General features: G+C 41.8%; 1 protein-coding gene across 8 annotated transcripts in view; it reads right to left on the minus strand.

The window, feature by feature from the left end:
* Positions 1 to 25,570, minus strand: part of LOC306811829 (zinc finger MYM-type protein 4-like) — a 39,067-nt gene extending 13,497 nt beyond the window's left edge. For 3 of the 8 annotated variants that reach the window (XM_079325855.1, XM_079325852.1, XM_079325851.1), the window contains exons 1-15: positions 25,313 to 25,569; positions 13,784 to 13,826; positions 12,868 to 13,392; positions 11,274 to 11,341; positions 10,536 to 10,706; positions 7,826 to 7,904; positions 6,891 to 7,143; positions 4,916 to 5,090; positions 4,616 to 4,828; positions 2,689 to 2,839; positions 1,923 to 2,038; positions 1,547 to 1,819; positions 919 to 1,069; positions 492 to 664; positions 245 to 395 (exon numbers count right to left, since the gene is read on the minus strand). In XM_079325855.1, the coding sequence (XP_079181981.1) occupies positions 245 to 395; positions 492 to 664; positions 919 to 1,069; positions 1,547 to 1,819; positions 1,923 to 2,038; positions 2,689 to 2,839; positions 4,616 to 4,828; positions 4,916 to 5,090; positions 6,891 to 7,143; positions 7,826 to 7,904; positions 10,536 to 10,706; positions 11,274 to 11,341; positions 12,868 to 13,392; positions 13,784 to 13,826; positions 25,313 to 25,354 (2,584 nt within the window). In that variant the 5' untranslated portion in view covers positions 25,355 to 25,569. Of the gene's footprint in view, positions 1 to 244; positions 396 to 491; positions 665 to 918; positions 1,070 to 1,546; positions 1,820 to 1,922; positions 2,039 to 2,688; positions 2,840 to 4,615; positions 4,829 to 4,915; positions 5,091 to 6,890; positions 7,144 to 7,825; positions 7,905 to 10,535; positions 10,707 to 11,273; positions 11,342 to 12,867; positions 13,393 to 13,783; positions 13,827 to 25,312 lie in introns of all 8 variants that reach the window. The other 5 variants (XM_079325853.1, XM_079325857.1, XM_079325854.1 and 2 more) reach the window with 5 other exon arrangements.
* Positions 25,571 to 26,240: the final 670 nt, after the last annotated feature.

Below are 26,240 nucleotides of genomic sequence, written 5' to 3' on the forward strand. Positions count from 1 at the left end.
CAAGTGCTTTTGCTTCATCTTCTTTAAAATTTGTTTGGTACACGAAACAATTGCATTTCACACCTACAGAAGTTTGAAATGGTCTCAAGTAAGAGCAATCTAAACCAAAGACCACTCAACAGCAACAGACAAGCTCCCCAGGAGAAGACAGATCTTACAGAGCTCACTGAAGTGAGTTTGCAGACAAACATGCATCTCACTACCCCACACATCAAAAGGCAATAATATCCCCAACCTGGTTTACCTGTGTTGTTTGGGAGTGGAGGGTCAGAAGCACCTTGCTGTTTACAGAATGACAGAATACAAAGCAGATTGCAAAAATGCTTCATCTCCCCTTGCCATTTGATGGACTCGTTGAGTTTACCTTGTCTCTTGCAACCATCACATTTTGCCATCTAGGAAAACAGAGTGAGGGAGAAACTGAACACACCTGGCAACACCAACAAGGAGTTTATGTATAAAAACCTAGAGGATGTGAGAATGTTTCTTACCTGGTAAAACAAAACTGTGAATTTAGACATGCATTCCTCTGAGCAAAATTCCTCTGTTTTCCCTGCAAAGTGATTCTGGACCAGTTTGGGGGAAGTCTGTAAACAGTAACTGCACATTTTACAGTGGGTTCCCCAGCGCTTTGACAGGTCGTGTTTATAGAGCAGTTTACAAACTAAAAGAAAACAGCAAAAACATTCTTTAATACCAATATGACAATCCCTCAGCACTCCTAATTCATGTCTTTAGTGATGTCTGTAAGAATTCATTGAAACATCATTAAAATGTAAAGTGTGAACAGGGTTCTATGTTCCTAAAAACCTAGATTCCTAACTTACAAATAATAGATTTATTTTAGTATTAGTGATAATTTTAAGGCCAAATACTTGTGAGTTGATTTCTCTGAGACAGGGTTTTGCCCTTTCTTACCTTCACTACAGAATGTTCTATCTATGCTTGAGACTCTCACTGTCTCCTTGATAATTTTCTCAAACCTGCAGTATTCACACAAAGCTGTCATATTGCTCTTCTTCTTATACTCATCACAGCAGTTCTTCCCACAAAACTGGAACATTTTACCCTGCAACACAGCCAGAATGTTTTGGTTTCAGTGTTTGAATGAGTCACATCCCAGATAATACATTTAAATTGTTAATAAAAATGCAGAAGAGTATTTATACCCTTAGAAATCAGTAACAGAGCACTGGCAAATGAGTCTCCCCATTTAGTTTTATAATAAAGCAAAATTCCTTGCAGAAAGCCCTCACCACTGTGCTTTGTCCTTGGATTAAAAGGAGTATCCCTGGATTCAAGAGACAGGAATGTGTTTGTTTGGTTTGGGGTATTTTTGGAGATTTATTTTTTTTTTTCTGTTTTTTAAGACCATCGAGCTAGTATCAGTATTAATTTGATATTGGTTAAACCAAATCAATTTCCAAACCCTCCATAGCAGGTCTTGGCAAGCAACAAAGCAGTACTGACAGACCAGTGCACATAAACTACAACTGTTTGGGTTTCTGTTATGAAAAAAATCTTTGAAAGCCCTGATCTTTATTACCTTGTAGTCAAGCAGTTCTGGTTTGGTGGCAAATAATCTGTTACAGTGCTGACACTTGATTTTCACAACAGAGCGGGTAAAGGTGACCTGCTGGCACTGGGCAGCCAATCTCTGGAGCCCTGCTGCAGCTGAGGTGCTGGTGGAGCTGGGGGACACAGTGGAGGTGGTGACACTGGCTGAGACCACTGTCCCCGAGGGGATGCTCACAACGACCTGGCACTGAGACAGGGGCACCACTGAGGAGTTGGGTCCTGCAGGTTTGTTGAATAGATTCTGTGGGAAAGCAAACAGGCAGGATTTAATTTACACCTGGGTATTTCCACCATCAGTTTAGCATTCTGTTCGTTCAGCTAAGAAGAAATCTTAGATGTCACACCTGAAAAGCTGCTACACAATTGTAGCTGCAAAAATTGCGAATGCTCCCATCTGACATGGCCAAGTGATACTGAGGGTTTGCTGAGGTTTTACAGCTGTTGCACTGAACTTGAACACCTGAGGGTGAAACAGAGAAAAAAAAAAAAAAAGTGATTTATGCAACATCAAGTTGTATTGAAGCTAATTTTGCATTAGAGTCTGAAAGATGAGCCAAGGCACAGACAGAAGCCCGAGACGACGTTTCCACAGATTCAGAAGCAGACACTGCAGCTGCTGTGCCTGTTGCTTGCCAGAAATTTAATTAATCTCCCAATATCCCTAGGATGTCAGTAAGCATTTTTCTATTTCCACATGAAAAATAGCTGAAAATGTTTGCCTAGCTCCATGCAACATTGGGCAGAGGTAATAAAGCTGATCACCCCAGGGAAAAAGGGGCAGAAAGAAGAGACCCAGTAGTGGTGTGGTACATGTCCACACAAGAGGTTTGTCCAGCTGGGAAACCCACCAGCTGCACTTGCAAGAGCAAAATTAATAGATTTAAAATTGATTATCATGTGGAATCTCCCTGTAACCAAAATTGAAATAGCTATACTCTCACTGCTACATTTATCTACAATACTATGCCTTTTCATTCTCATCTCATCCCTTGAAAAAAGCCACTTCCCACCCTCCCAAAAAAAACATCAACCTTAACTTTCAAGACAAATAAAACTGGGATATGAGCCACATGAAATTAGGTTTCTATGGAAGTAAAAGGATAAGCTCACCTGAAGAAGTGACCATTTTTACTCTGTATGCTGACAAACAATTAACAGAACAAAACAGTTCCAATTTCCCCAAGTTATTTGTGCTCTCCACCATCTCAGCTGAAGATCTCAGAGATTTACACAGTGTGCAGGGTGTAATTTTAGCTGACTTCTGTGGAAACATGGAAATTGGTTTTTCATTTGAAACTTGGCAGCATTTTTTATTAACCTGGAAATTGTCACTAATATATAAAATATTTATAAAATGTGACAGTGTGCTTGAAACAGCACTTGTACCTTGTATCACACAACTTCCAACATCCTGCTGAGGATTGACATTTTACTTGTGGTTTTTAATGCATCTGCTGTGTAGGTGAACAATATTCCCACTGAAGAGAGGAGGAAACAAGGAACAGGGAGAAGTAAGTCCCCTGAAAATATTTGATAGCAAAATGGGAAAGAGATCCACCTGCTAATAATAATCACAGTATTCAGTGTGTGGTCTACAAACTTCTTTGGAAGAGAGACAAAGCCTGATTTTCATAGACACATTTTCTGTGCTTAAGGTTTTTTTAAGGAATTTAAGTTAGGAAAAAACTTAAGAGAATTAGTGCACCAGATTATTTTAGCATGACTTAAAAATGCACTTTGTTAATCACCAGCTATTCCAGCTCTTCACAGCACAGAACAGAGTATAAGCTTTTAGGAATTTAAAAACACCCATAAACCTCCAGAAACTATCAGAATGTACCTGACAATTGAGCTGAATGCTGAATTGTTTAAAAATCAATTAAAACAAATTTGACTTAAATTTATAAGCTTTGAACATGTTGTATTTTCAAGAGAACTATCACATATGGGGTTTTGATGTGTGATATAAAAGCAGCATGAAAATGTTTCCAGCTTATTTAATTTTATTTCCAGATTTCTTTCAGATGACAACTAATTCTGAAGGTAATTTTCTGGATGAAATACATTTACCATATTTTTTTTTTTTAAATCCATTAGGCCTTTCTTGACCTAAGTGGACTGGATAATGCGACAGCAGAGTCAAGTCACAAAATAAAGTTCTATACTTTTATCAGAGGGTAATTTTTCCTAAAGTAATTACATTAGAATAAAACATTCATAAATAATTGAGCTATTATAATAAATTAAGGTTCTCTTAAATGCTCAGGTCTTCAATAACCAAAAATAAATAAGAAAAGTTTAAAAGTTAAAATCATAATTATCAACTAATTATTACTTTTCCTTTCCACTTAATTCAAAGGCTACAATTTAATGAAGAATACTCTTTAAGGAGCATCTCAAGGCTGAAAACAGTCACAGGGGCTGTTACTGGGGGTCCCACTGTGTCCTCTCCCACACTGGAATTCTCTGGTAGCTGCTCCAGTGGTGAGGAAAAAACAGAGCAACATGTCTGGGCAAAGATTAAACAGCAAATTATCATCCCTGGAAATGTTCAAAACCCACTTTGACCCGTGACACTTTGTGATATGGTTCAGTGGGCATTGGGGTATTTGGTTGAAGGTCTTGGAGGCTTTTCCAACTTTTATTATTCTGTTATTATTGAAATGACAAAAGCAGTTACCTTAGACCAATACAGTAACTGAAATAATCAACCAGTAAATTGGGTGTTTCTTAAAATACCTAAAATTAGATGGATTCTATTTTTTGTACTTTGTCCAAATACAAAACCATGGAATCCCACAATGTTTTGGGTTGGAAGGGGCCTTAAAGCCCATCCTGTCCCACCCCTGCTATGGGCTAGGACACCTCCTACTAGCCCAGGTTGCTCCAAGCCCCATCCAAGCTGGCCTTGGACACTTCCAGGGATCCAGGGGCAGTCACAACTTCTCAGGGCAGCCTGTACCAGAAGCTCCCCCCAATACCCATCCAACCCTGCTGTCTGGCAAATCCATTCCCCCTTGTCCTATCACATGCATACCTGCTTGAAAGCTGTCACACATATGGAACTGCAGAACTTTTTGGACTGTCCCTCTATCTGCAGGACATGGCACTGGCCAGAGCCACTGTAGCAGTATCCTCCACAGTATTCACAGCAGTTCATGGTCAGGTTGTTGGCCGAGCGGAACTGGGAGAAGCAGGCGTCGCTGCAGAGCTTGTGCACCACGTTCTGGTAATTCACCTCGTGCCTGATCTGCAAGAAAAGGAATATATAGCAAGGACAGAAAGATCATGTTCATCTCTGAGCTAAAGAAATTCAAATGAGGAAATTGGCACTTACCACTGCATTCTTCTGGCACATGCTGCACTTGCTGGAAATGCTGTTGGTGTGGATGGTGACAATGGGTTTCTTTTTCAGTTCGTATGTGGACAGGCAAGACTGGCTGCAGAAATCCTTACTGGAGTCTGTGTGGTCAAACTGGGCAGTGATTACATCCTTTGGATTTAAAATTTCTCTATGGAAAATGAAAAACAAAGACAGAGGTAAAGGATTAATGTTGGTTTCATGTCAACTTGCTGTTCTTGCTGATTCTGGAGACTAAACATTCTCCAGGAGAGGGTGGATCCATTTAATTTAAACCTTTATTTTTTGCTAAGTACCTGACTTCATTTTTGCTGTCCTATTAGGAAAACAAGAAAGAAGTGTAATTCTTAAGTAGGTATTTTGTAAAACATTTTGTATCTGGACCTAGGAGTGGCCTATAAAAAGAACACTCTCTAGCATGGAATCTTTTCTAAAGAACTTGGAGAAAGTAACTGTGTTGCACAGTCTTTATTAACAAAACAATTTAGAAAGCAGGGTATATATGTTGCATAATTCCTTTTAACAAATAAGGGGATAGGGAAAAAATGAAAAACCACAATTTCTAACCACCATTAGTTCAGTCCACCATGGTCTGATGAGTATTTAAACTTTCTTATCTCCCATCCAGACTTTTTTTATTTGTTGATGGATTTAACACCCTGAACTTTCTCCTTATTCCTTCTCTCTTTCAAAATAGTCCTTCACAGACAAGTTTCAAAGCCCTGAAGCCAGAAAACTAAGAGAAAATACTTATATAAACTCTTTGCTTGAAAGGATGCCTCATTCTCACTTGTCCTGTCAGAGATAACCCATTTTTTAACAGAATAAATATAAATTACAGCCAAGAATTCTAAACTTTGCTACAAGGCCTTTTCACTCTAAGGCAGCAAGTGAAAAGAATAATTAATTGAAGCCTCAAATTTAAGTTCAGTTGTCCTTGTAAAACTTGAAGCAATAAATTTGTTGTTGAAGAAATGATGAACAATTCCTTTGGCAAAGTAACTTTTATAAGTAGAAATAATACATATGACCAATTCTCTATAAACAGACTGTAGCTCAATCAGCCTGGAAATGATTTGCCTGGAGTGAATGTACAGCAATGACATCTTACAGAGCCAGCCACAAAGATCTCCTTTTGCTAATTTGGACATAAAACAAATGAACAAAAAAAATTATAACAATTAAAATGTTTTTAGAGCTGAAGATTTGTGTCTGGTATCCAGCAGGACTGTGGAAAATTTAGGTATTTTCTAAACTATTTTGTCCAAATAAGTTCAAAAACTCTCAGCTTCACCTTTCCACTCTAGACCTAGATAGAAAGTAACTGATTTGGGTGCTAAAACTTCCATTACCTAAACCACTAAATTGTTAATAAATTTAATGTCTCTACATGTTATTAAAGCAGCAGTGATGTAAATTGAAAATCTAAGATCTACAGAAATCTAATATCAGACAATGGAGCCTAAATGTAAAGTGAATTTATTTTAGAATCTCAGGAAATATTCTGCTTTGAATATACTAACTCACCCAATGTTTTACTTTATTTTAAGGATTCATAAATCTATTTTTCTCTATAAAAACAATGCATAAAATACTTTTTTGAAGATGTACTCTTGTTAGTAGTTTTCAGATTGCAATGACATTTTGAAATGGGAGGAAGATGTAGGATCTTTTGAAATACAGTTTTTCATATTTGGCTCATTTAAATCAAAAAAAGAGAAGATGCATTCTGTACCACAGAGGCTTTTAAATCTATGTGTACATAAAAGCCAATTAAGGAAATGGGACTGCAAGCAGACAGACCAATTAACAAGGAACAGCATCAACCACCACATTTTGAAGGGAAGTGTAAGAGGAGCAGCACTACCAACACAGCAAGGGGCACAAGAACAGAACTGAAACCTTTCATTATCTGCTGGAATATCAATGATTATTAGATACAATGTCCTACTTTGAGCAGCTTGAGCAGGTTTTCTTGGTAGAAGCTGGTGGGCGAGAAGCTGGAATGGTGTATCCAGTGAGGCACAGTGTGGAGCAGAAGAGCTGGGTTGAGCCTTTCCTCTGGTAGGCAGTTTGACCCTTCTGCAGGATTTTTTTACAGCCAGAACAGGAAACCCGAACAGCTATGCTTGGAACTGAGGGTAGCATTTTACTCATGCCAGAGGATGCCACAGCAGGCTGGAAACCTGATGACAGCTGTGGAACTGAAAAAAAAAAAAAAAAACCACACAGAGAAAACAGAGAGTAAGTGTTATAGATCTATTACACAGAACACACTGATGTGCAGGGGAGAGCACAAGGCTCATGGCTTTATTTGGGTTGTCAGGGTCTAGAGGAGAATCAAATAGCACATGAGCTCTCCACACATACATGCCCTCTGCTGCTTTTCTGCATAGCAGATTTTTATAACTACTCTGAAGACAGAGAATGCACTTTTAACATCCTTTTCATGGAATCATGGAATGGTTGAGGTGGGAAGGCAGGGCCACCTTCCACTATCCCAAGGTTGCTCCAAGCCCCAGTGTCCAACCTGGCCTTGGACACTTCCAAAGATGGGGGCAGCCACAGCTGCTCTGGGCAATCTGTGCCAGGGCCTCCTCACCCTCCCAGAGAACAATTATTTCCTAAGACCTAAACTAAACCTGCCCTCCTTCAGCTTAAGACTATTTAACACATTCAGTTCTCTTATGCATTTCACATTCAATTTTCCTATGACTCAAAACCACAATTATTTTATAATCTGTTTTATTCTCTCTAAACCAAACTAGTTCTTCATTCCTACTGGGATCAGACACAGCAAATGAAATGCAGAGTGACCTGCAAGACTATTTGCAAAGGTGACACATTTTACAGGTTTAAATGAAATTAGTCTTTTCTATTCCTTACCAAGAGGATTGCCACTGACTGAAAATACAGCACTGATTTTTAGCTCCCCTTCCTGAGATTTTGGCTGTTGGCCGTACTCCTGAAAAAAAGGGAAAAGAAAAGGAGAACAAATACACACATGTAATAACAGCTTACATGATTCCATTCTTTCACAATGCTGCATTGAACCTCAGGGAAGAGTGGATGTCCTAAGCCTGCTCCAAAGGTTGGGTGACAAGTGAGCACCACACACAGCTCCTGCTCAGAGCTCCACAGCAAACCACATCTGAGGGGGGACAGGGGGGGCTGCCCCTCTCCAGCTGCACTCCAAGATACCTCAGAATTCAGCCAAAGCTTAAGGAAATCTCTGCTTTCCATTCAAACTTTCCAGCTGGAAATGCTTTTGCAGCTCTGGGAAAGAAGTTTTATCTTCACATAAAGGAGGATAGCAATGAAATAGAGCTGAGACCTCGCTGGGCAGCATTCTGTACCAACTAGGAATTAGAACCTTGGAGCAGCCTAAGGTGAGGCTTTGCAGCAGACCAAGGCTGGCACCAGCAAGGCCAGACCATCACATCCCAGCTCCAGCACAAGGGGAATCACCTCCCATTTGGTAGAGGCTGAGAAAAGCCCTGGACAGCTGCTGCAGGAATAGCTGACATGCTATAAATGACTGGCTTAGTCCCCAGCAGCTATTCACACTGACACCACACTTCCTGCTCCTGCTCTCCCCAGAAATCTGAGCCAGAAAGCTGCTTGGAACACTCCACATGTAAATCTTAATAGGCTGAACAGCATAATCTCTTGGAACTACAGAGATGATAAGATTTAGCCTGCTTACAGTCATTTGGGAGTAGTGAGGCATGATGTCATGTTATGACTGAGCTAAATGCACTGTTGCTGCCTGGCTGCCAGGGAAACCAATTCAGAATCACTGAGCTAAAGGAAGCTCTTCCTTCCCAGTGGCAGAGATGCTCCCTCAGCTTCTGCCAGCTCCCAAAATCCCACAACAACCTCCACTGAGCATGTGCTCAAACTGAGCACTCCTCTCACTCCTGTGGGAAAACTGGGAAGTTTCTCTACTAGACAACCAAATTATTTCTCAACATGTTTCCCAGGAGATAGGCAGTGGTATTCCTTGATCATGTGAACCACCAGAAATGGAACAATCTAATCTCAGGTAGAGAAGCTCTAAGCTAAGTATGGGCATGCTATGATGAGATTCTTAAGCACCAGTTTTATTACTATTATTTAAAAATTAACCATTTGCAGACATACAGTTTTTAAAAGCATTTTAACTGCAATTAAGAGTAGGAAAAGAAATGGAGGCAAATCCTGACATCAACTGTGCATGATCAAGCAGTTTCACAGCAGCATAACAAGTGCTGAAAGCCAAAAACCTTCAGCTCCAACTATTGGTTACAGCAAGAAATGCTCTTAATCTTTCAGGAAATATATTTTAAAAATCCATCAAATCCCCCCCATAGTAATTCCATTCTAAAGCAAAACAAAATGAACTCAGTTCTCCTACTTTTCCAGTATCAGGCAGAGTTGATAATCACAGGATTTTACTCCAGGAAGGAATATTTTGAACCATACGATATTTGACATTTAAATTCTTCAAGTCTTCATTTTTACTTATTAATATGATCTTTGATAACCACAGACATCTCTCCTTGCATTCCACACAAATCCACACAGCAGATGCCATCTTGGGAGGACAAAAGAAGAGACAGATTTAACTAATCTACACGTGGTTTGACATTCTATAGGTTCAAGGAAAAATAAACCCAAAAAACCCCACAGAGACTGAACACATCAGAAGGACAGTAAAATCTGAAGTTGCAAATATTTTACTTATTAAATCGAGGGTATTATGGGAAAAGAAGAGAAAGTGCTGGGAAGACAGGCCCAGAGAGCAGAGGACAAAGACTGATGCTAAAAACCAACACCTGCACAGGAACACCAACACTCCTGTGTCAGTGCAAAGGGATGCATCACTTTGGGAAGTTTTGCACGCCTTGAACATCAAAAGTCTGATAGATAAGCCAGATGTGAGCAGTGAGCAGACAGGAATTGCAGCACAGCTCATTTCCCTGGTGTCACACAGCAAACCAGAGGTTGGCTGCAGCTCAGCAATCCTGGCCCTAGCACTGCTCAATCCATAGGTCAGACCTTCTCCAGGGTGCAATTACTGAGTTTTTCCTGCATCATCATAAAAAGTGTCAGTCTTGAATGAGAAAGTTGCTTTAACACATACTTAAATTGACTTCACTGACTTGTGGCTAAGACCTTAAAGTGCTAATTTAAAAAAAGAACAAGCTACTGTGCTTGCAAAGGTAACTTTTAAGAAGGGAGGAGCAGCAATAGCACTGCTTTAATTTCTATCTCTAATTGTGACTATTCTTAAATTATTTTACAAAACGTGATTTTAAAGTTTATTTCCTAGTTAGATAAAGCATCTATGTTGCCACAGATTTAGTTACAGAAGTTTTAGAGCACTTGGCTTTGTTTCTAACTGAAAAGAAAAAAATTTTCAGAGACAAGGTAACAAGACATCAAAAAGTTGAGGGGGGTGGGTTTCATAGTAGTGTAAGAGGGAAAAATCCTTCTACTAAACTACGTTCTTCAAGTTAAATTTCGGTCAACAAACCAAATAAACTGCTGAATTTATGTTCAGCTTAAGAGGTCAGCTGTCAGACCAAAATGAGAAATGCAATGGGAAACTTACCTCAGAATTACCAGGTTCATCTTTAATTTTGTCTAACAGTCCCTGCTGTGGGGCCATAGCTTTAGCATATTCGTCATCCAAAGGCTCCTTCTTAATTCTAATATTTGGTGCAAAGGAATTCCCCAGCTCTTGTCCAATAGATTCCTTACTAGAAAATAGGTAGCTAGACTCCTGAAACAATAATATGAAAAAGAATTCACCCTCCTGCATCTGCCATGAGGAGTTGGGCTGCTGCCAAGGGGAGTTTGTGCTGCAGACCAAGAGATTTGGGTCCTGCCAAGGTGGGAGAAATGCTGGGCAGCAGCTGCTGCCTCAAGCTCCCTGCAGCCCCCTCTCTCATCCCACCCCCAGTGCTTTCCACTCTTCTGGCCAAAGCAGAAGACACCCAGCTCTGTAAGTTGGTTGTTTGGGTGTGTCTCCTGTGGATACAGCTGTTCCCTGGCTCATGTGGAAAAAAGGCAGCAGGTCAAGTGGATGCATCCAGCTGTAGGTTCGGCTCACCGGTCACTCCAACCATGCTGAACAGGAAAGTGGCTACCAAAAGAATCCTCCATCCAAACAGAGGGTCAGGAAAATTTTACAAAATTATATGTACTGTTTAAGTAGCAAAGATGCCTAAGAGTCAGAAGATCAGTTTCCTTCACACTCAAATTTACACTCAAATACAAAAATACGTATTTTGAATTATTCCAGCATATTGCTGTGCTTGCAAAAGTGGTTGAAAGATCTATAGCTTACCCTGAAGTTAGTTTCTGGAGTTTGTGGCACTAACTGCGTCCGTAATGTTTCTTCTACTTGATTATGAACTGAGGAAAACATATACATTAAATAGAAATGAATACAGGTTCCAATGCATTTCCTTTAAAACTATCAGAATCTCATCCTGCTCCCCAACCCCAGTGTCTGACAGCACCTCACCACTATGAAACTACTCCCTTTCTCCTCCCTGTAGGTAAGGTGGTAATCCCTGAAGAGAATTGACTCTTTTTTCATTATTCTATTGGATCATTATTTTCCCATTCCAGCAAAATAGTCACAAACTTCCGACGTAAATTGTTCATTCAGAATTTTCCACGCCCCAGCAGGTTCTGAACTCCCCTGGTTTTGACATTTAAATCAGGAAATACTTTTCAGAGCAACATCTTCCAGCTTTTTCTTTGCTGTTCTGATCTTTTGCCTTTTTCCCCTCTTCTCAGGAAATAACATCTTCTGCTTTTTTAGAATGCATCATTAAAAAATTTTGGATTTGCCTGGATACTGGATGCTACCATGAACATTTATCATTCCTATTTCAGCTACTGACTGCTTTATCTGATCTTCTAACTGTAGGTATTTACAACTTTCTGAAATACATTTTATGTAAAGAAACATTCTTCCTTTGATTTCTAACTGAAGGTAAAAGTAGAGATACATCTGTAACTTTTCTTTGTTTTAAAAAATATCTTTATTACTTCTCTGTCATTGGTGCCACCTGGAAGCATTGATTCTAAGATGCTGCTGCTGAAAATATAGTTTAAACCTCAGAATGTGAACAAGCAGCCAGGAGTCCCTCATGCTGGCTCACCCTCCCTCTGCTGAATAAGATTAAATCATGTGTTCCTGCTTGGTTATTCTTAACTCCTTCATTCACTGTTCTGCTGTAACTTACAGAGCTTCAGAAGTCAAAAATAAGTGTGTGGGCAGGAAGATTATGGTAACTGTCAAATGAGAAAGGGATTTTAGGCATCTTAGGTTCTCTCCATGTTGGCTGGATGAAGTCCAAGACACAAGTATTTGAGGAAGAAGGGGAGCAGCCTCCCAGGAAAAGCAGATTTTAAGCTATGTTCTGGCTTAGTTCCTGCAGACACTAACTCCTTTCTAGCAAGCCTTTCCCTGATACTACCAATCCCTACTGCTTGAAATGCCTAGGCATTAGTGAAGAATTAGTGCTTCACTCAAAAAAATCTTTACTGGCCATCAACTTCACCTAAACTTCATCACCTTTTCTTTTAAGAAGTCCCCTGGTCTATAAGAAACAGTGAGAAAAACCAAAAGGAAGCTTGAATTGTCACCCAGCTTGGTTTAGGAAACCACAACAACAAAGGATCTGTTGAGGCTCTGTAACCAGCTGTGGTGGATGAGATCTCCCTGACACTGTCAAGCCCTTTGCAAATCCTCCTCCTAACACAGAGTTCATTGGATTTCAGGGTTCTTCATAAAATGCTCCCCTACACACACTCTGCCTGTTCTCTTCAACAAGGTGATGTTTTTAATAACTAGCCCTATTGCTGATTTCTCTCTAGTTCTTTCTTCCTCTTTGCTGGGCAGCCAGGTCTATGATGTCAACAGTTACCTGCTTTGTCAAGAATACTGCTTTTCAATCTAGAATCCATATCTTTAGGGATTTTTTCCAACCGTTTTTCATTATCTTGCAAATGTCCTTCTCTATTCTTGTCCTTTGCTGAAAAAGTCTCTTTGCCATTATCTCGTGTTATGCTAAAATCTTTTCGAAGGGATTTAAATACAGGGCCCTGCTCAAAGGGGGAAGTGAGATCCTTCTGGATTGCATTCTGAACCTGAATTTCTTTTTCACTGTCCAGTTCATGATCTGGAACTCTCTTGCCCTCTTCCAGATGATCTTCATCAGGAATTGCTGAAGAAAGAGTGTCTTTTGGAGTGAAATTCTGATCATCTTCGTTGTCACTCCCAATAACAGGTATGCCTGCAAGATCCCCAGAGTTCAGAAAATAATCATGATCATCACCCTGCAGTGAATTTTCAGGTCCTGCTCGATTCACTCCGAAGGACAAGCTGTCGAGGACGGGAGTTAAGCTGTGGTCAGCATCCTCTGACATCTCTGCATCCAGGATTTCAGCACCTACAGAGAAAAAAATCCCAGTGAACAGTCAGAAAATGGACTAACTTCATGTGTGACAAAGGTGAGTGTCCTAATCTGGCTGATGGTGGAATTCCTTGAATACACTCAGCCTTCTCAGGCCAACATTACTGTGGAAATATTGCTGACATAGGAACAGTTCTGTCCCCCTCACCACTCTGAAGCAGAAGCTGAACTGAGTAAAACTAACCAAAGAAAGAAAAAACATTAATTTCCATTCACCTCACTTGCAGCACTTGTGGAGAAGGCTATGCAGGAGGGAATAAGCAGGAAGGGCTAGGATGAGGGCAAGACAGTCTTGTTCAGCAGCAATGACACTTCCAAGGAAGGCTTTGTGAAACTATGACATTAGAGAATAAATAGAAATACTTACATTTTTCTGTAATATCAAATACCGCATCAGATTTATCTTCAAACTGTAAAAAAGGAAAGCACTGTGTCATTGTCTTGGTCAGCTGCCATGTACTTTGCTAAAAAGTATCTGATGAAAACCAAGCAGAAGGATCACAATTCCTCCTCCTCCTTCCTTCCTTGACCCAAGCAAATCTTCATGAATTAAGAGTGTTAAATCACTGAGAAGCCACACTAACCCTAATAAGTTCAGAATGCACAGAAAAGGCACACAAGGAAAATTTAGAAATAGTGTTGCTTCCCAGAGGAGAGGGAAAAGAATGTCAATTTTCTCTTCTGCCTGGGATACCAGTACCAGGTCAAGGCCACAGAATCTGCCCTGATGCTGTACAAGCCTTCATTCCCTCTGAACATTGTAAATGAAAACCAGGAGCATGGGCAGCTCCCAGTGCCATGGGCTGCACAGATCCAAGGGTTTCACCTCTCTGACAGGGAATGTCCTCTTTCCAGGAACAGGGAATGTCCCCTTTCCAGGAACAGGGAAATGGAATGCTGAACTTCCCAGCACAAGTGTGTGAGCATAAGCACAGAAGAACCAGATGCTGAGTGCTGCACAAACATCTGTCTGCATTAAACATCCTCTGACAGATGTTGGAGTTGTTGGCATGCTTGGATGCTGCCTGGAGAAGGATAATTAAAGTTTCCTTCAGAAATGTCCAACTCATTAGCAGCCTTCTTTTCTGCTCAACAGATAACAGGAATTCATTTAAGCTCTCTCTCCTTTCTCTGCATTGCCAGCTCTACACTTCTTTCCTGGTAGATCCTGCTCACACTGCAATTCTTAAGCCATCTTAGGGAAAGTAATGGGATTTGATAGCAAAGGGATGAGCCCTAATTTCTTTTAACTCAAGACATTTAGTTGATAAATCTGGTGTTTCTCAGGACTGTGATGGGAACTATGAGTTTGGTAGCAGCCAGCACTAGGAAAGGATGATAACAGACTGTCCCAGAGGTCACTTGATGGCAAAAAAACCCTTTCCAATACCACTTGCAGGTCTGCAAAGACAAGGTAGCTCCTTCAGCTTAACTGGACACAGATGGAATAGTGAGGACTGTCCAGCATGGTATCAAGTCAGTTGGATACTGCACCAGAACTTTCCAGTTTCTCTGAGCAGACACTTGAGGCTGGAAAAGTGAAACACAGAACCAAACCAAAACAAAAGAAGGTTACAGTTCCACAAGGCAGATCCTAGTCTCCTCCATGTAATTATCTACAAGGAAAAGAGTGAAGAACCACCTGCCAGGAAGGTTTGCAAGGCCTGAGCTCTGTTCCTGCTGTTATGATCTCAGGAGTGTCAGGAGATGAAGTTTAATGTTGATCTAGAAGCCCATTCACAGACAACTAAGTTTACACAGGTGTAAAACTAATCCCCATAAATACTGGATACACTAAGTGCTCACACAGGCTGCTGAGGGTGGGCTGCTTTTAGAGAAGAACATGGAAAGGAACTTGTTGCCATTTGATAATAATAACAGAGCAGAAAGTTTTGGGAGGCAAAAACAATAGCCCAGAGTCCTTGACTCTACACTGACCTTTTCTGATCCTTTTTTGCTTTCTGTCAGAAATTCTCTATTCTCTCCAAAAATGTCACAACAGAATTTGATGGCAGGATGAAAGGAGTTTTCAGTTTATATGAAGCATGAGCTCATCCTTTTTTCAGAGCAGATTTGTATCAAAGTAGTTATTTAACTCTTTTGAGACCCAGAGCACCTGGGGGAAAGTATTCCAGGTCCTACAGAACCCTGGTTGCCTTACACATCCAAATCCTAGCTATTCCTTCTCCTCTTTCTCTGGAAACAAATTTTTACCAACAGCTCACAACCCCAGGAATGTTGGTATTAGCAAGGGATACATTTTGCACTGTGGATCTCTCTAATTGTTTCATTCAAAGAAACACTAACAGGCAAGTCAGCACAAGGGGCCACCTGCAAGAGCATGAGGGACTCCCATAAATATTATAGAGAAGCTGGAAAACATTTACAATCTACCTGGAGAGAATCCAAACACAAGGTCATCCTAGGGAAAAAAAATAACCTTCTTTTGTTTCTTTACACATTATTTTGTGAGGCTATGAAAAAAAGAGATTATCTTGGATATTTTCTTCTTTCAGAAGATTTTCAAATAAAGAGGAGGATCTGTGTCTGGGGTCAAAAGCATTTCCTGGAAATATTTATAACCAGGAACTGCAGCATCTGACAATACCAGCAGTCTTATCTAAGCCTCCTTCTAGTTTCTGACTGTGAAAAGCATCAGAACTCCCACATAGTGTAAATTCAAAGAGAGAAAACCAGGGAAAGTGTTTGGATGATTGTGTGTGTGTACACATATGTATCTACACACACTATATATATATATATATATACACATCTATACCCCACAAATTACTCATTCTATAAGTCTATAACTGGACTGTCCCTGAAATTAGAGCCTTTTTTTTTTTTTTCTGCATTAATGTGGGGTATTCTCTCAGTTAGACACTTCTAGTCCCATCCTCAATGTCACTGCAGCCTTATTTAATGCCATCTCAGGAGGAAATTTTGTATATCACCAATTACAAAAATGTGTCACTTTAATCAATCAGGTATGTTAGCTTTTAACTGGATTAGGGCCTTGTATCACAGGGAAATGTGAACAGCAACACCCAACTTACTATTTCTATATTATTCTATTACAGTTCTGCAAGACAATTCCCTCTCTCTAGTCCTCAGGCTTCCTCCTTTCATTAGCCAGCATCACCATTAATTCCCTTTATTTCTTCTGCTCAGATTTTTTAAGATTTAGTGAGAAGTGAAGCAAAAGTACTTGAGGGGCAAATGTAGAACTGATGGCATTTCCCTGGGTCACTTTAGCCAGATCTAAGGAGAGAAGAACCTCAATACCCCACACTAAGTCCTTGATAACTCCAAAAGGAAAGTGTTAGCAACAGAGAGTTTTCTGCCCAAATACTGAGGCTTCAACTCTTCAACTCAGTCCTCAAAACACACTTGCAGTTGTAAAACAAAACTCAATAATACAATATTCTGAAACACCTTCATTAAATCACCTCGACTGATATTTGCCAGAGAATAATAATTTTTAGAGTTTTTAATCATTTAACTCTGTAAGAGTTTAATACAGAACAGTTTGAGTTTGGTATTAGTGAAATTCAATGTTTTAGGCTATATCCTTCTTAGTGACTGCCTCATTAGCTAGCACTGCACACAAAGTAGTACTCTGTCTACTCAGGCTGTAAAAAACAAATACATGAACAAATGAAATGAAACAAGAATAAAGAAATGGTGACAAAACAATAAGGTATTTCTGAAAGCAATGTGCCTTGCTTAAAATTAACTCTTCTATAAATAAAGACAGCATTGCTTTTATTAAAAAAAAAAAATTGCACCAGATATGTCACTGTATTTTTATAGATGCACATGAGACTCTAAGGGAGCAGTGTCACAGCCTCAGCACTAAGCTGCCTTTGCTGGGAGCAGGGGACAGAAGGACACACATTTACACTTCAATACAATGTGCTCATTTGAAATAACTAAAAAGCTGATCCATACCTTAAGGGTGTTCAACATTGTCATGGCACCCATAAATCAAACAGTTCATAGATTATTTTTGTGCAGTATAAAAAGAGAAGCTGCCTATGGCTAAAGTATTGCTTTATATGCAAAGCAGAGAACTCCATTAAAAATAAACAAGAGTGTAACTACTTTACACACACAGACACATCTTTCTAGTAAGCTTCTGAAGTTTGATCCTAGATTTTAACATGCCCATAAGCAAACTGTGGAAAGGAAGCAGATGTTTAAAGAACTGCAATTAAAAATAGTCAGAGATGATTCTCAGTTTGCCTGTAATTTCCTTGTGCCTCTGTGCACAGCATAACCCCCACTCCAGAATTCATTCAACTGACAAGACACTGTTTAAAACAAAAAAAGAGAAAGAAAGAAAAGAAAAGAAGGAATTGAAACGCCAATTGCTATTCTCGAGGCAGGTGGGATGAGCTCAGGAAGCATCCCCTGACCTTTTCCACATGACAGGGATGGCAGGCAGGCAGCAAACGCCGCAGCTCTGCCAGAATCACCAGCGGCTCCTGCCGGAGCTGCTCCCACCCAAACACAGCCCTGCGGAATCCCACCCGGAGAGGGGAGAGACGGGCTAACAAAGAGCCAGGCTGCCACAGGAAAAGAAAGGCTGCGGCAGGAAGAGAAGCTGGCGGGGTCACAGGCACAGCGGCGAGCGCGGCGGGGCCGGCAGAGCCCCCCTGGGCCGGCCCCGGGACCCCCCGAGCCCTGCTGGGAGAGACGCCTCAACTCCACAACTTCCCCTGGACTCACGCTCAACGCTTAAAATGATTGCTTTGAATTTAAGGTGGAGATGGTGATGGGAATTTTTAAAGGTAAATCCCAAATGAGCTCCAGTACATGTAAAAAAAGCAGGTATTTCCCAGCTGCTTGTGGCTCCCTAAATGCAGTTTTACTTTGTATCTCGCTTACACATCTTCAATTTTTAAGATGATTTAGGCACGTGCTGCTCCCCTTTCATTTCTGCATTTTAAGAATTCTGGATGATTCACCAAAAATCACAGGGAGCAGCTCAGCATGGAAGTTTAACAATCCTTTCTGTCACCAGGCTTTTCTGATATTCCTGAGCTTTTGGAATATTCCCAGGACAATTGCAAAGAAACCTTATAGATTCCATCCCCACCCAGCACACACACAGAAACTGCATACTGTAACCACCATATATGGGGGTAAAATAAATTTGTCAAACACACAGAAGTCGCAGAGAGCCTTATTTTTTCTGGAATATTGGTGGGTTTAATCTATACCTACAAAAAACACAGGAGGATCCAAGCCCTTTTCCTACTCACCCACAAAAACACGGATTTGAGGAGGAAGCAGCTCCAAATCCGATGGTTGTTTCACCTTGCAATCACAGAATCTCAGACTGATTTGGGTTGGAAGGGACCTTAAAGGCCATGGGCAGGGACACCTTCCACTATCCCAGGTTGCTCCAAGCCCTGTCCAACTGTCTTAAGCTGCAATACAGGATGGGACCAAAAGTTTGTATTCTATCACCATCTGCTGAAAACACGTGGGGCTCTGATTCTTATCACTGTAGGAGATATTCTCTGCTAATGGCCCATCTGTTAGGGCGGGGCAGTGTTCTTTATCTTTTTTTATCTTTATCTTTTCCACGACCCGTCCTCCCTCCAGGAAGATATGGGCTGTTAATGAACCAGTGAGTCCCAGTGCATGACTGATAAAATTCCATCATCCCACTGGGAGATGCTCCAGCCAGGGGGAGGAGACAAACATTTCCTACCCAGATATAAACTGAGATTTTGGACACCAAGGTACCTTCTTTCCTCTGGATTCCAGAGCAAAGCCAGACCTTCCAAATCATCTCTGGACCTTCAGAGGAAACTGCACCTTCTCCAGGAGCACTGCTCCAGCTGAACCACATCTGCCACTGCAGGAGGATGCAGCCACCATGGAATGGGACTGTGCCACCACCCTGACTGACTGACTGTGTCAGCTTGGATTCTGACTCTGGCAGTGTTTGGGATTGTTCTTTGTAATACTGTATTTCTATTTTAATTTTCCTAGTAAAGAACTGTTATTCCTATTTCCATATCTTTGCCTGAAAGCCCCTTAATTTCAAAATCATAATAATTTGGAAGGAGGGGGTTTACATTCTCCAAGAGAGGCTCCTGCTTTTTTTAGCAGACACCTGTCCTTCAAACCAGAACACCAACCTGGCCTTGGACACTTCCAGGGATGGGGCAGCCAAAGCCACTCTGGGCACCCTGTGCCAGGGCTTCATGACCCTCAAAGGGAAGAATTTCTTTCTATTATTTGTTTTAAGGAACAAACTTCCTTGCAAAAGTCTTTGCAAAAACACCAGATTTTGATGTGCTTTGGGCTTTGCAATTAAGAAACACACACAGACACAAAACACAAGGGCAAGCAAACAAACCAAGACATCCACAAGAAAAACTTTGTTTCCAAACAAAGAACTTCTTCCCTCAAAACTTCATCCCTGGCTTTGTGCTGAACTTCTCTGCTGCTGTTAAGACACAACCAACCACTAAGGTTGGGATTTTGGTTACACTAAGGCTCTAAATGAACAGAAATAAAAATAATTCCAATTTCTCACAGTATAAGGCATGAAAACTAAATGGAAATTACAAGGATGTAAAAATCCCCAATATCAGAGTAGAGTCTGTGTCACAATATCTATGTTTATGCTGTGATGCTCAACAGTTACTCCAAATCAAGTGTTTCAGTCCACTTACATATTTTAGTTTATTCCACAAGCAGGCCAGCACTGTCCAGATCACAAATGGGTGCTTTTGGCCAAAGCTTTCAGAAGTATGGCTAGTGAGGAGATTATTTTCTGCAAAGCATAGAATCCCCTTAATTCCATTTAACTCAGAAGCTGAACAGCTCATGAAGACAGAGCCATCACCACGTTGTTTAGGCAAAGCCAGTCCATTGAATACAACAAAAAAATACCAAAGGTGACAATCCAGGGTGGAGCAGCAGCACCAGAACCTCAGGAACATTACTCAATGTCTCTTCCAAAAAGATGATTAACTATGTTAGTAATTAGTTGCTACTAACAGGAGAAAAAAAATAAACCAAACCCACCATAAATAAATCTTTAAAGAGAGTGAACTGTTTGAACCTGAAGTTCCCTGCTCGTCATTAGAATCTGCCCTCAATTAAGAAACCCACAAGGTGGTTTTGTGCACAAATTTAGAAAATTTACAACTGTAGCACTTTTAGCTTGATAAACACAGTGGGATCATGTCCTGCCCAGGCTGGTTTGTGTTCCCAGCTCCACCAGGTCCTGCAAATCCTTTCCCTTCTCCTGGGAGCTCAGTGCCAACAGCAATTGATGGTGAGCCTGGATGTGCATCCAATTCCATTTCAGTATTTCTGTCCTTAAAAAGACAAAATATCTGTTTCATTCTTCAAAGCACCTTCCTAACTCTGGCTTCCTTTTTGTTTTTTTCCACAATTAAACACAATCAAATCTTGTTAACAGCCTGCATTAACTATACTTCATAAAGCTTTTGAGCAAACAGCAGCATTTTAAAGATGAATTTCAATATAGATGAAATCTTTTCATGTACTTTCAACTCTTTTAAGAAATATCAAGGTGTGCAGGAGTACACAAATAAGTTATTAAAAAATAATAATAATAAAAAAGGAAGCACTCCAAAATGTCTCCTGTGGGAATAACTCTGTAAAGTTGTGCTAATTATGTTTCAAGTTCTTCTCACCTAAATTTAGACAACTAAACATTAGTTTATTAGGTTAATGCTTCAGGTTTCCTCTCTTTCCAAAGGAAATTAAGGAATTCTGGCAACAACAATTTATCCTGCCCTGTGGACCACCTATCACATGGGAAAAGGACCAAATGCAGAATTAAAATCTTGTCTTTGTCACCAGAAACTTGATGTATTGAACTTTAGTTATGAAACAATTGGTTGTCATACATTTTTTTACTAACAATTCAAAGGCATTAGACACAACATATTTTAAAACTATCTAATGTAGAGGTAACCTCTGTAATATTCCAAGCAACTTTTAAAATTAAACAAATTTATCTAAAGCAGTAGGAGACAACAGTAACAAAAATTAAATATATTATCATCACTCTTCAATCAGTATTTACAGAAAGGACAGATAGATCACACAATTTTTGGCTCAATATCAGTTTAGAAAAGCAAGTTAGAGTCTCTTAAACTTTTCATTTCCCATGCAATTTCAGAGGAGCACTTCCAGAGGAAAAGAGAATGGCACTAGAGACAGAACACAAGCTGAGAGGATGGAAACCAGGAAAACCCCCAGTTCTGCTGCCATGTCCTCAATGAAATATTCTCTGCTGCAGAAACCTCCTTTTGAAGAGTTTAGAGAAAAAGTGTTATGAGCAACAGCACAAGTGAGCTCTTAGGACTTTACCACACTCCTGGAATGGATGATGGAAATCATCTCAACTGAGTCTTTGACAGAAAACTTGGAAGTTCATGAGATAAAACTTCCTGGAAGACTTACTTAGGAAAGGAATGAGGAGGTACAAGAGTCTTTGATTGTAGAATCACAACATGGTTTGGGTTGGAAGGGACCTTAAGGATCACCCAGTTCCAACCCTTAATGAGAAAAGAGTTGAGATAACCACTTCAAGAACACTGTGAGTGATTTCAGAATGAAATTCCACAGTCCTAAAGATGCCAAAGGCCTTGAATTGGGCACAAAGAGCTGATTTAACTTTCTGTATTTTACATAAAGTCTTAACTTAATGCCCGGGATCCATCATGCTCATTTTTGGAAAGAGAATTTAAAAATTATGACATTAAAACATCCTTTGAAAGGTGAACAAGCCTTGGCAGAAAAACATTTTCATCATCTTTGTACCATTCTGGAGTAATTCAGCAACAAAACTTCATAAATGAGAAGACCTTCAATTTTTAATTGCCATCATGCAAAATTAAAAATCTTTTGCAAACACCTGTCTCATTGATGTGGACAGCCAAGTGTTCACCTGTTCACACCACATTAATTTCCAACAGCCCAAGTGTCAAATTTCAGTACAGCCCAAACTGCCTTGTCTAGTCCAAGGGGTTATTGACAACTGTTGTAAATAAATTAACACTCCAGTCAAAACAATGAACTGTTCACAACAATATTATACAGGAATTAAAGTCGAATTTCCATAAATATTTTTATAAACTACACAAAGAATATATTAGCAAATATCTTTCAAGTTAATCTTGATCTTATGTAGTAAATGTTTTCCTTAGCATACACAACAGTTTAAGGCAGAAATGAAACTGCTCTAAAACAATTTACAATAAAAACTTAACAAAACCTATTAAAAATCCAATTAGATAAACTTCTTTCAGTCTTAGACTGGCAAAAACTTCAATCTTTAGTTTGTTGTTAGTCCATGAGTTAAAAGATGGTGACTGCTTATCCATGGGATTTGCAGCATGCCAGTTTCAGTGTATGTGCTCTGGAATAATTGCAGAGATTCTAATACTGAAAAGAACAATTCTGAAAACACCACCAACTGCTAAGCTTCTGTCTAAACAAATCATTAAATTAGTCCTTATTTTCTCCACACAAAGGAAAATAATTTTTATAAGAAATGCTTGTTATGCCTTGGGCACAAGACTTGGAAGAATCCAAAATCATGACCTCCTGTAGAATGGGAACTGGGCCACTGTGGGGAACTGGGATATGCAGGTTTTCCATGACCTCATTAATTATTAGGAGATGTCTGTGTGCTGGATTTACAGTTTGCTAATCTCACTCCTCACAGGCTCCATCAGCCTTTGGAGCAGCCCAGGATTCCTTCTCCCCAAGAACATCTTGGCACAAAACCAGTTTTGGGGTGATGCCTCACGAGCAAGTTGTGTTTGCTCTTTCCTAACTCACTTGCCCAGGGTAACATCACCTTCCTGGATCATTCCTAAATTTTACTTAAGTTCTCTGCTTCAACAGGAGCAGAGAACCTTGTCCATGCCAACAGCACAGGAAGTTTTCCATGATCAACAGGGATAACTGATGGAGACTGATGGGGGCTAGGGAATAATTAGTCAATGGAGAGAGAAATGAATTTTCCCAAGACCAATGAAGATTGTATTGACCAGATGATATTTGTTATTCCTCAGTAGAAAACTGACAAGCTTGGGAAGAAAAAAAGGCAACATTCTCTTTTTCTGTGACACCACTTTACAGATAAATGGAGCATGTCAAGGCCATGATGTGAGGAAAGCAGAGACACCAAGACAGACTGCACGACCTCTGAGCAACCTGCTCCAACACTTGGCTGTCCTCATGGTGGAAAAGTGTTTCATTATGTCTACTAACATTTCCATCACTGGCAATGAAGTTGAATTCAAGATTTTTCCAGTTACTGTCCTACATGCAGCCATTTCCCTTCACACTTCCTGCAGCTAGCCAAGATTTGATTCCCCCAAAGACCTGCATGTTTATGTGAGCAATTCCACAAAATTCCTGGAGACTATGAATTAAGTGTTTGAAAGACACAGGTCTAAGAAATTGACAGATGATGTTCATTCCCTAATGTCTGGGTAGTCAGACTTTCACACAGCTCACTCAGTGAGACCCTGTGAGGTCGTGTTCTATTTGGTAACAATTAGTTTCAATGTTCAGCAACAATTAGTTTCACTATAATCACAACTTTCAAGTGCCCTGATACAAATTCAGTAGTTAAACTTCTCTTCCGAGCACCAATGGAAAACTTGAGGCTCTGCTCTTGTATTTCCCAAGGCTGGTGAATGGGAAAGTTTCTTCATCTTTGGGGAAAGGGAACTGGACAGCTCAGTTTAATAACGGGCCATGGACTCCTCCACACAAGCACAAACATGATTTAAACCTCATTCCTGGCAAAAAGCTTTCAACCAAATGCTACATGTGTGCAGGAAAGAGGACAGGACTCATGGCAAGATTATTTTCAGCACTACTTAAAACATTCAAAGTGTAGGCCACAAAGAACCTTCCACTGGTTTAGAGATGAAGTAATTCTTCAAGTAAAGTTGGGCTTGATCATCCTGGAGGTGTTTTCCAACCTTAATGATTCTATGATACCAAATAGATGAGAATGGACAGTGTGTTTACAGACCAAGGGGTGACAATGATGGCCCAAGTTGTGACAACAAAGGACCAAGAGCTGGGATGTTCATGGCTAAAGGTACTGGCACAAGGGTGACAGCCAAGTCCTGGAAGGGGCATGGATAATGGAAATCACACAAGGGTTAGAGCTGAGTCCTGGAAGGGGTATGGATAATGGAAATCACACAAGGGTTAGAGCTGAGTCCTGGAAGGGGTATGGATAATGGAAATCACACAAGGGTTAGAGCTGAGTCCTGGAAGGGGTATGGATAATGGAAATCACACAGGAGTTACAGCCAAGTCCTGGAAGGGGTATGGATAATGGAAATCACACAAGGGTTACAGCCAAGTCCTGGGATGGCCATGGCTATCAGAAGTCACACAAGGGTTACAGCCAAGTTTTGGGATGGCCATGGCTATCAGAAGTCACACAAGGGTTACAGCCAAGTTTTGGGATGGCCATGGCTATCAGAAGTCACACAAGGGTTACAGCCTGAGCACCCAAGAACTGGATGGTGCTGCCATCTTAACTGACTCGGCCTAACACGGACAACTGAAATTAAGAGGAGCAGCAAGGACATCGTGCTTCAAACAAGGAGACGGACGGTGACGACAGCTCCTGGTTAGCTGCAAGTTTATTATTTAAGTGATGCCGAGAGGCTGGCGGCGGTGATGCTCAGACACTGCCCTGGGGGAGAGGAAGCTGAAGGGCCCCGAGGCCGGAGGGGCAGCGCTGCCGCTCTGGGGCCGGGCAGCCCGTGCGGGCTCGGTGCCCCCGGGACCCCCGGCGGGGCCGCGCCTCGCCCGCCGCATCCCGCCCCCGCCCGCGCCCCCCGCGCCCCCCACTCACCCTGCCGCGGGGGCCGGGCCCCTCCTCCTTGGCCTCCGCCATGTTGCGCCCCCCCTCAGCTGTCCCAGCCCGGGGCGAGGGGCCGGGGGTCACTCCCTCTCAGCCTCCCCCGCGCTCCGGGGTGCGGCGGCTCCGGGGGGCTCCGCGGCGCGGCGGGCGGGGCTGAGGGGGGGGCCCGGCGGCTCGGCGAGGGCGGCGGGGGGTTGGGGGGGGGGGGGCTCGGACCCGCCAGGCCGCGGCCGCTGCTCCCGGAGCTGCCCCGACCAGCCCAGCGCGCGGCCGCTCCGCGCATGCGCCGCGCGCCTGCGCGCGCCCGCGCCTGCGCGGCGGGGGCTCGGCGGGGTCGGGGGTGCCCGCGGGGCGGGGGGGACGCGCCGGGATGGCGCGGCGGGAGCGGCCCGGCGGCTCCGCCACCCCCGCGGGGCTCCCGGCGGCGACACCGGGCGGGGACCAAGCGGCGCGGCCGCCGGGGCTGCGGCGGGACCGGCAGGTGCGCGGGCAGTGGTCTCCTGGCTCCGCCGGCGCCGCCGGGGTGAGTGAGGGCCCGGCCAGGCCACAGCGGCGCCCTCACGGCCTCTCGCCTGTTCTCCTCCTTGACAAGCTCTAATGGATGTCCGGGTGTTGCAGAAACAAGTTGATGTCGGTAGAGTTGCCTTGTTAAGGCTGAGCCCTGGACATGCCTCATGACCTCAGGCCCAGAGGGAGCTGAACAAAGCCAGGTGAAAAGCGTGTAACACAGGAAATGCGCAATTGATGGGCACAAAAACACGAGGCAGAACTGCCAGGGTGAGGAATGAACTAATAAACCCAACCTGGGAATTGTGCTGAACCAACTCCAGCTGGGAGAAGGGGAATTCTGGCAGGGGGAGATCACAGCGTCCAACTCATGGAGCACTGAGTCAAGAAATCACCAACCCAAAGCAAGAGA

Source organism: Erithacus rubecula (assembly GCF_903797595.1).
Source record: "Erithacus rubecula genome assembly, chromosome: 23".
Lineage (NCBI taxonomy): Eukaryota > Metazoa > Chordata > Aves > Passeriformes > Muscicapidae > Erithacus > Erithacus rubecula.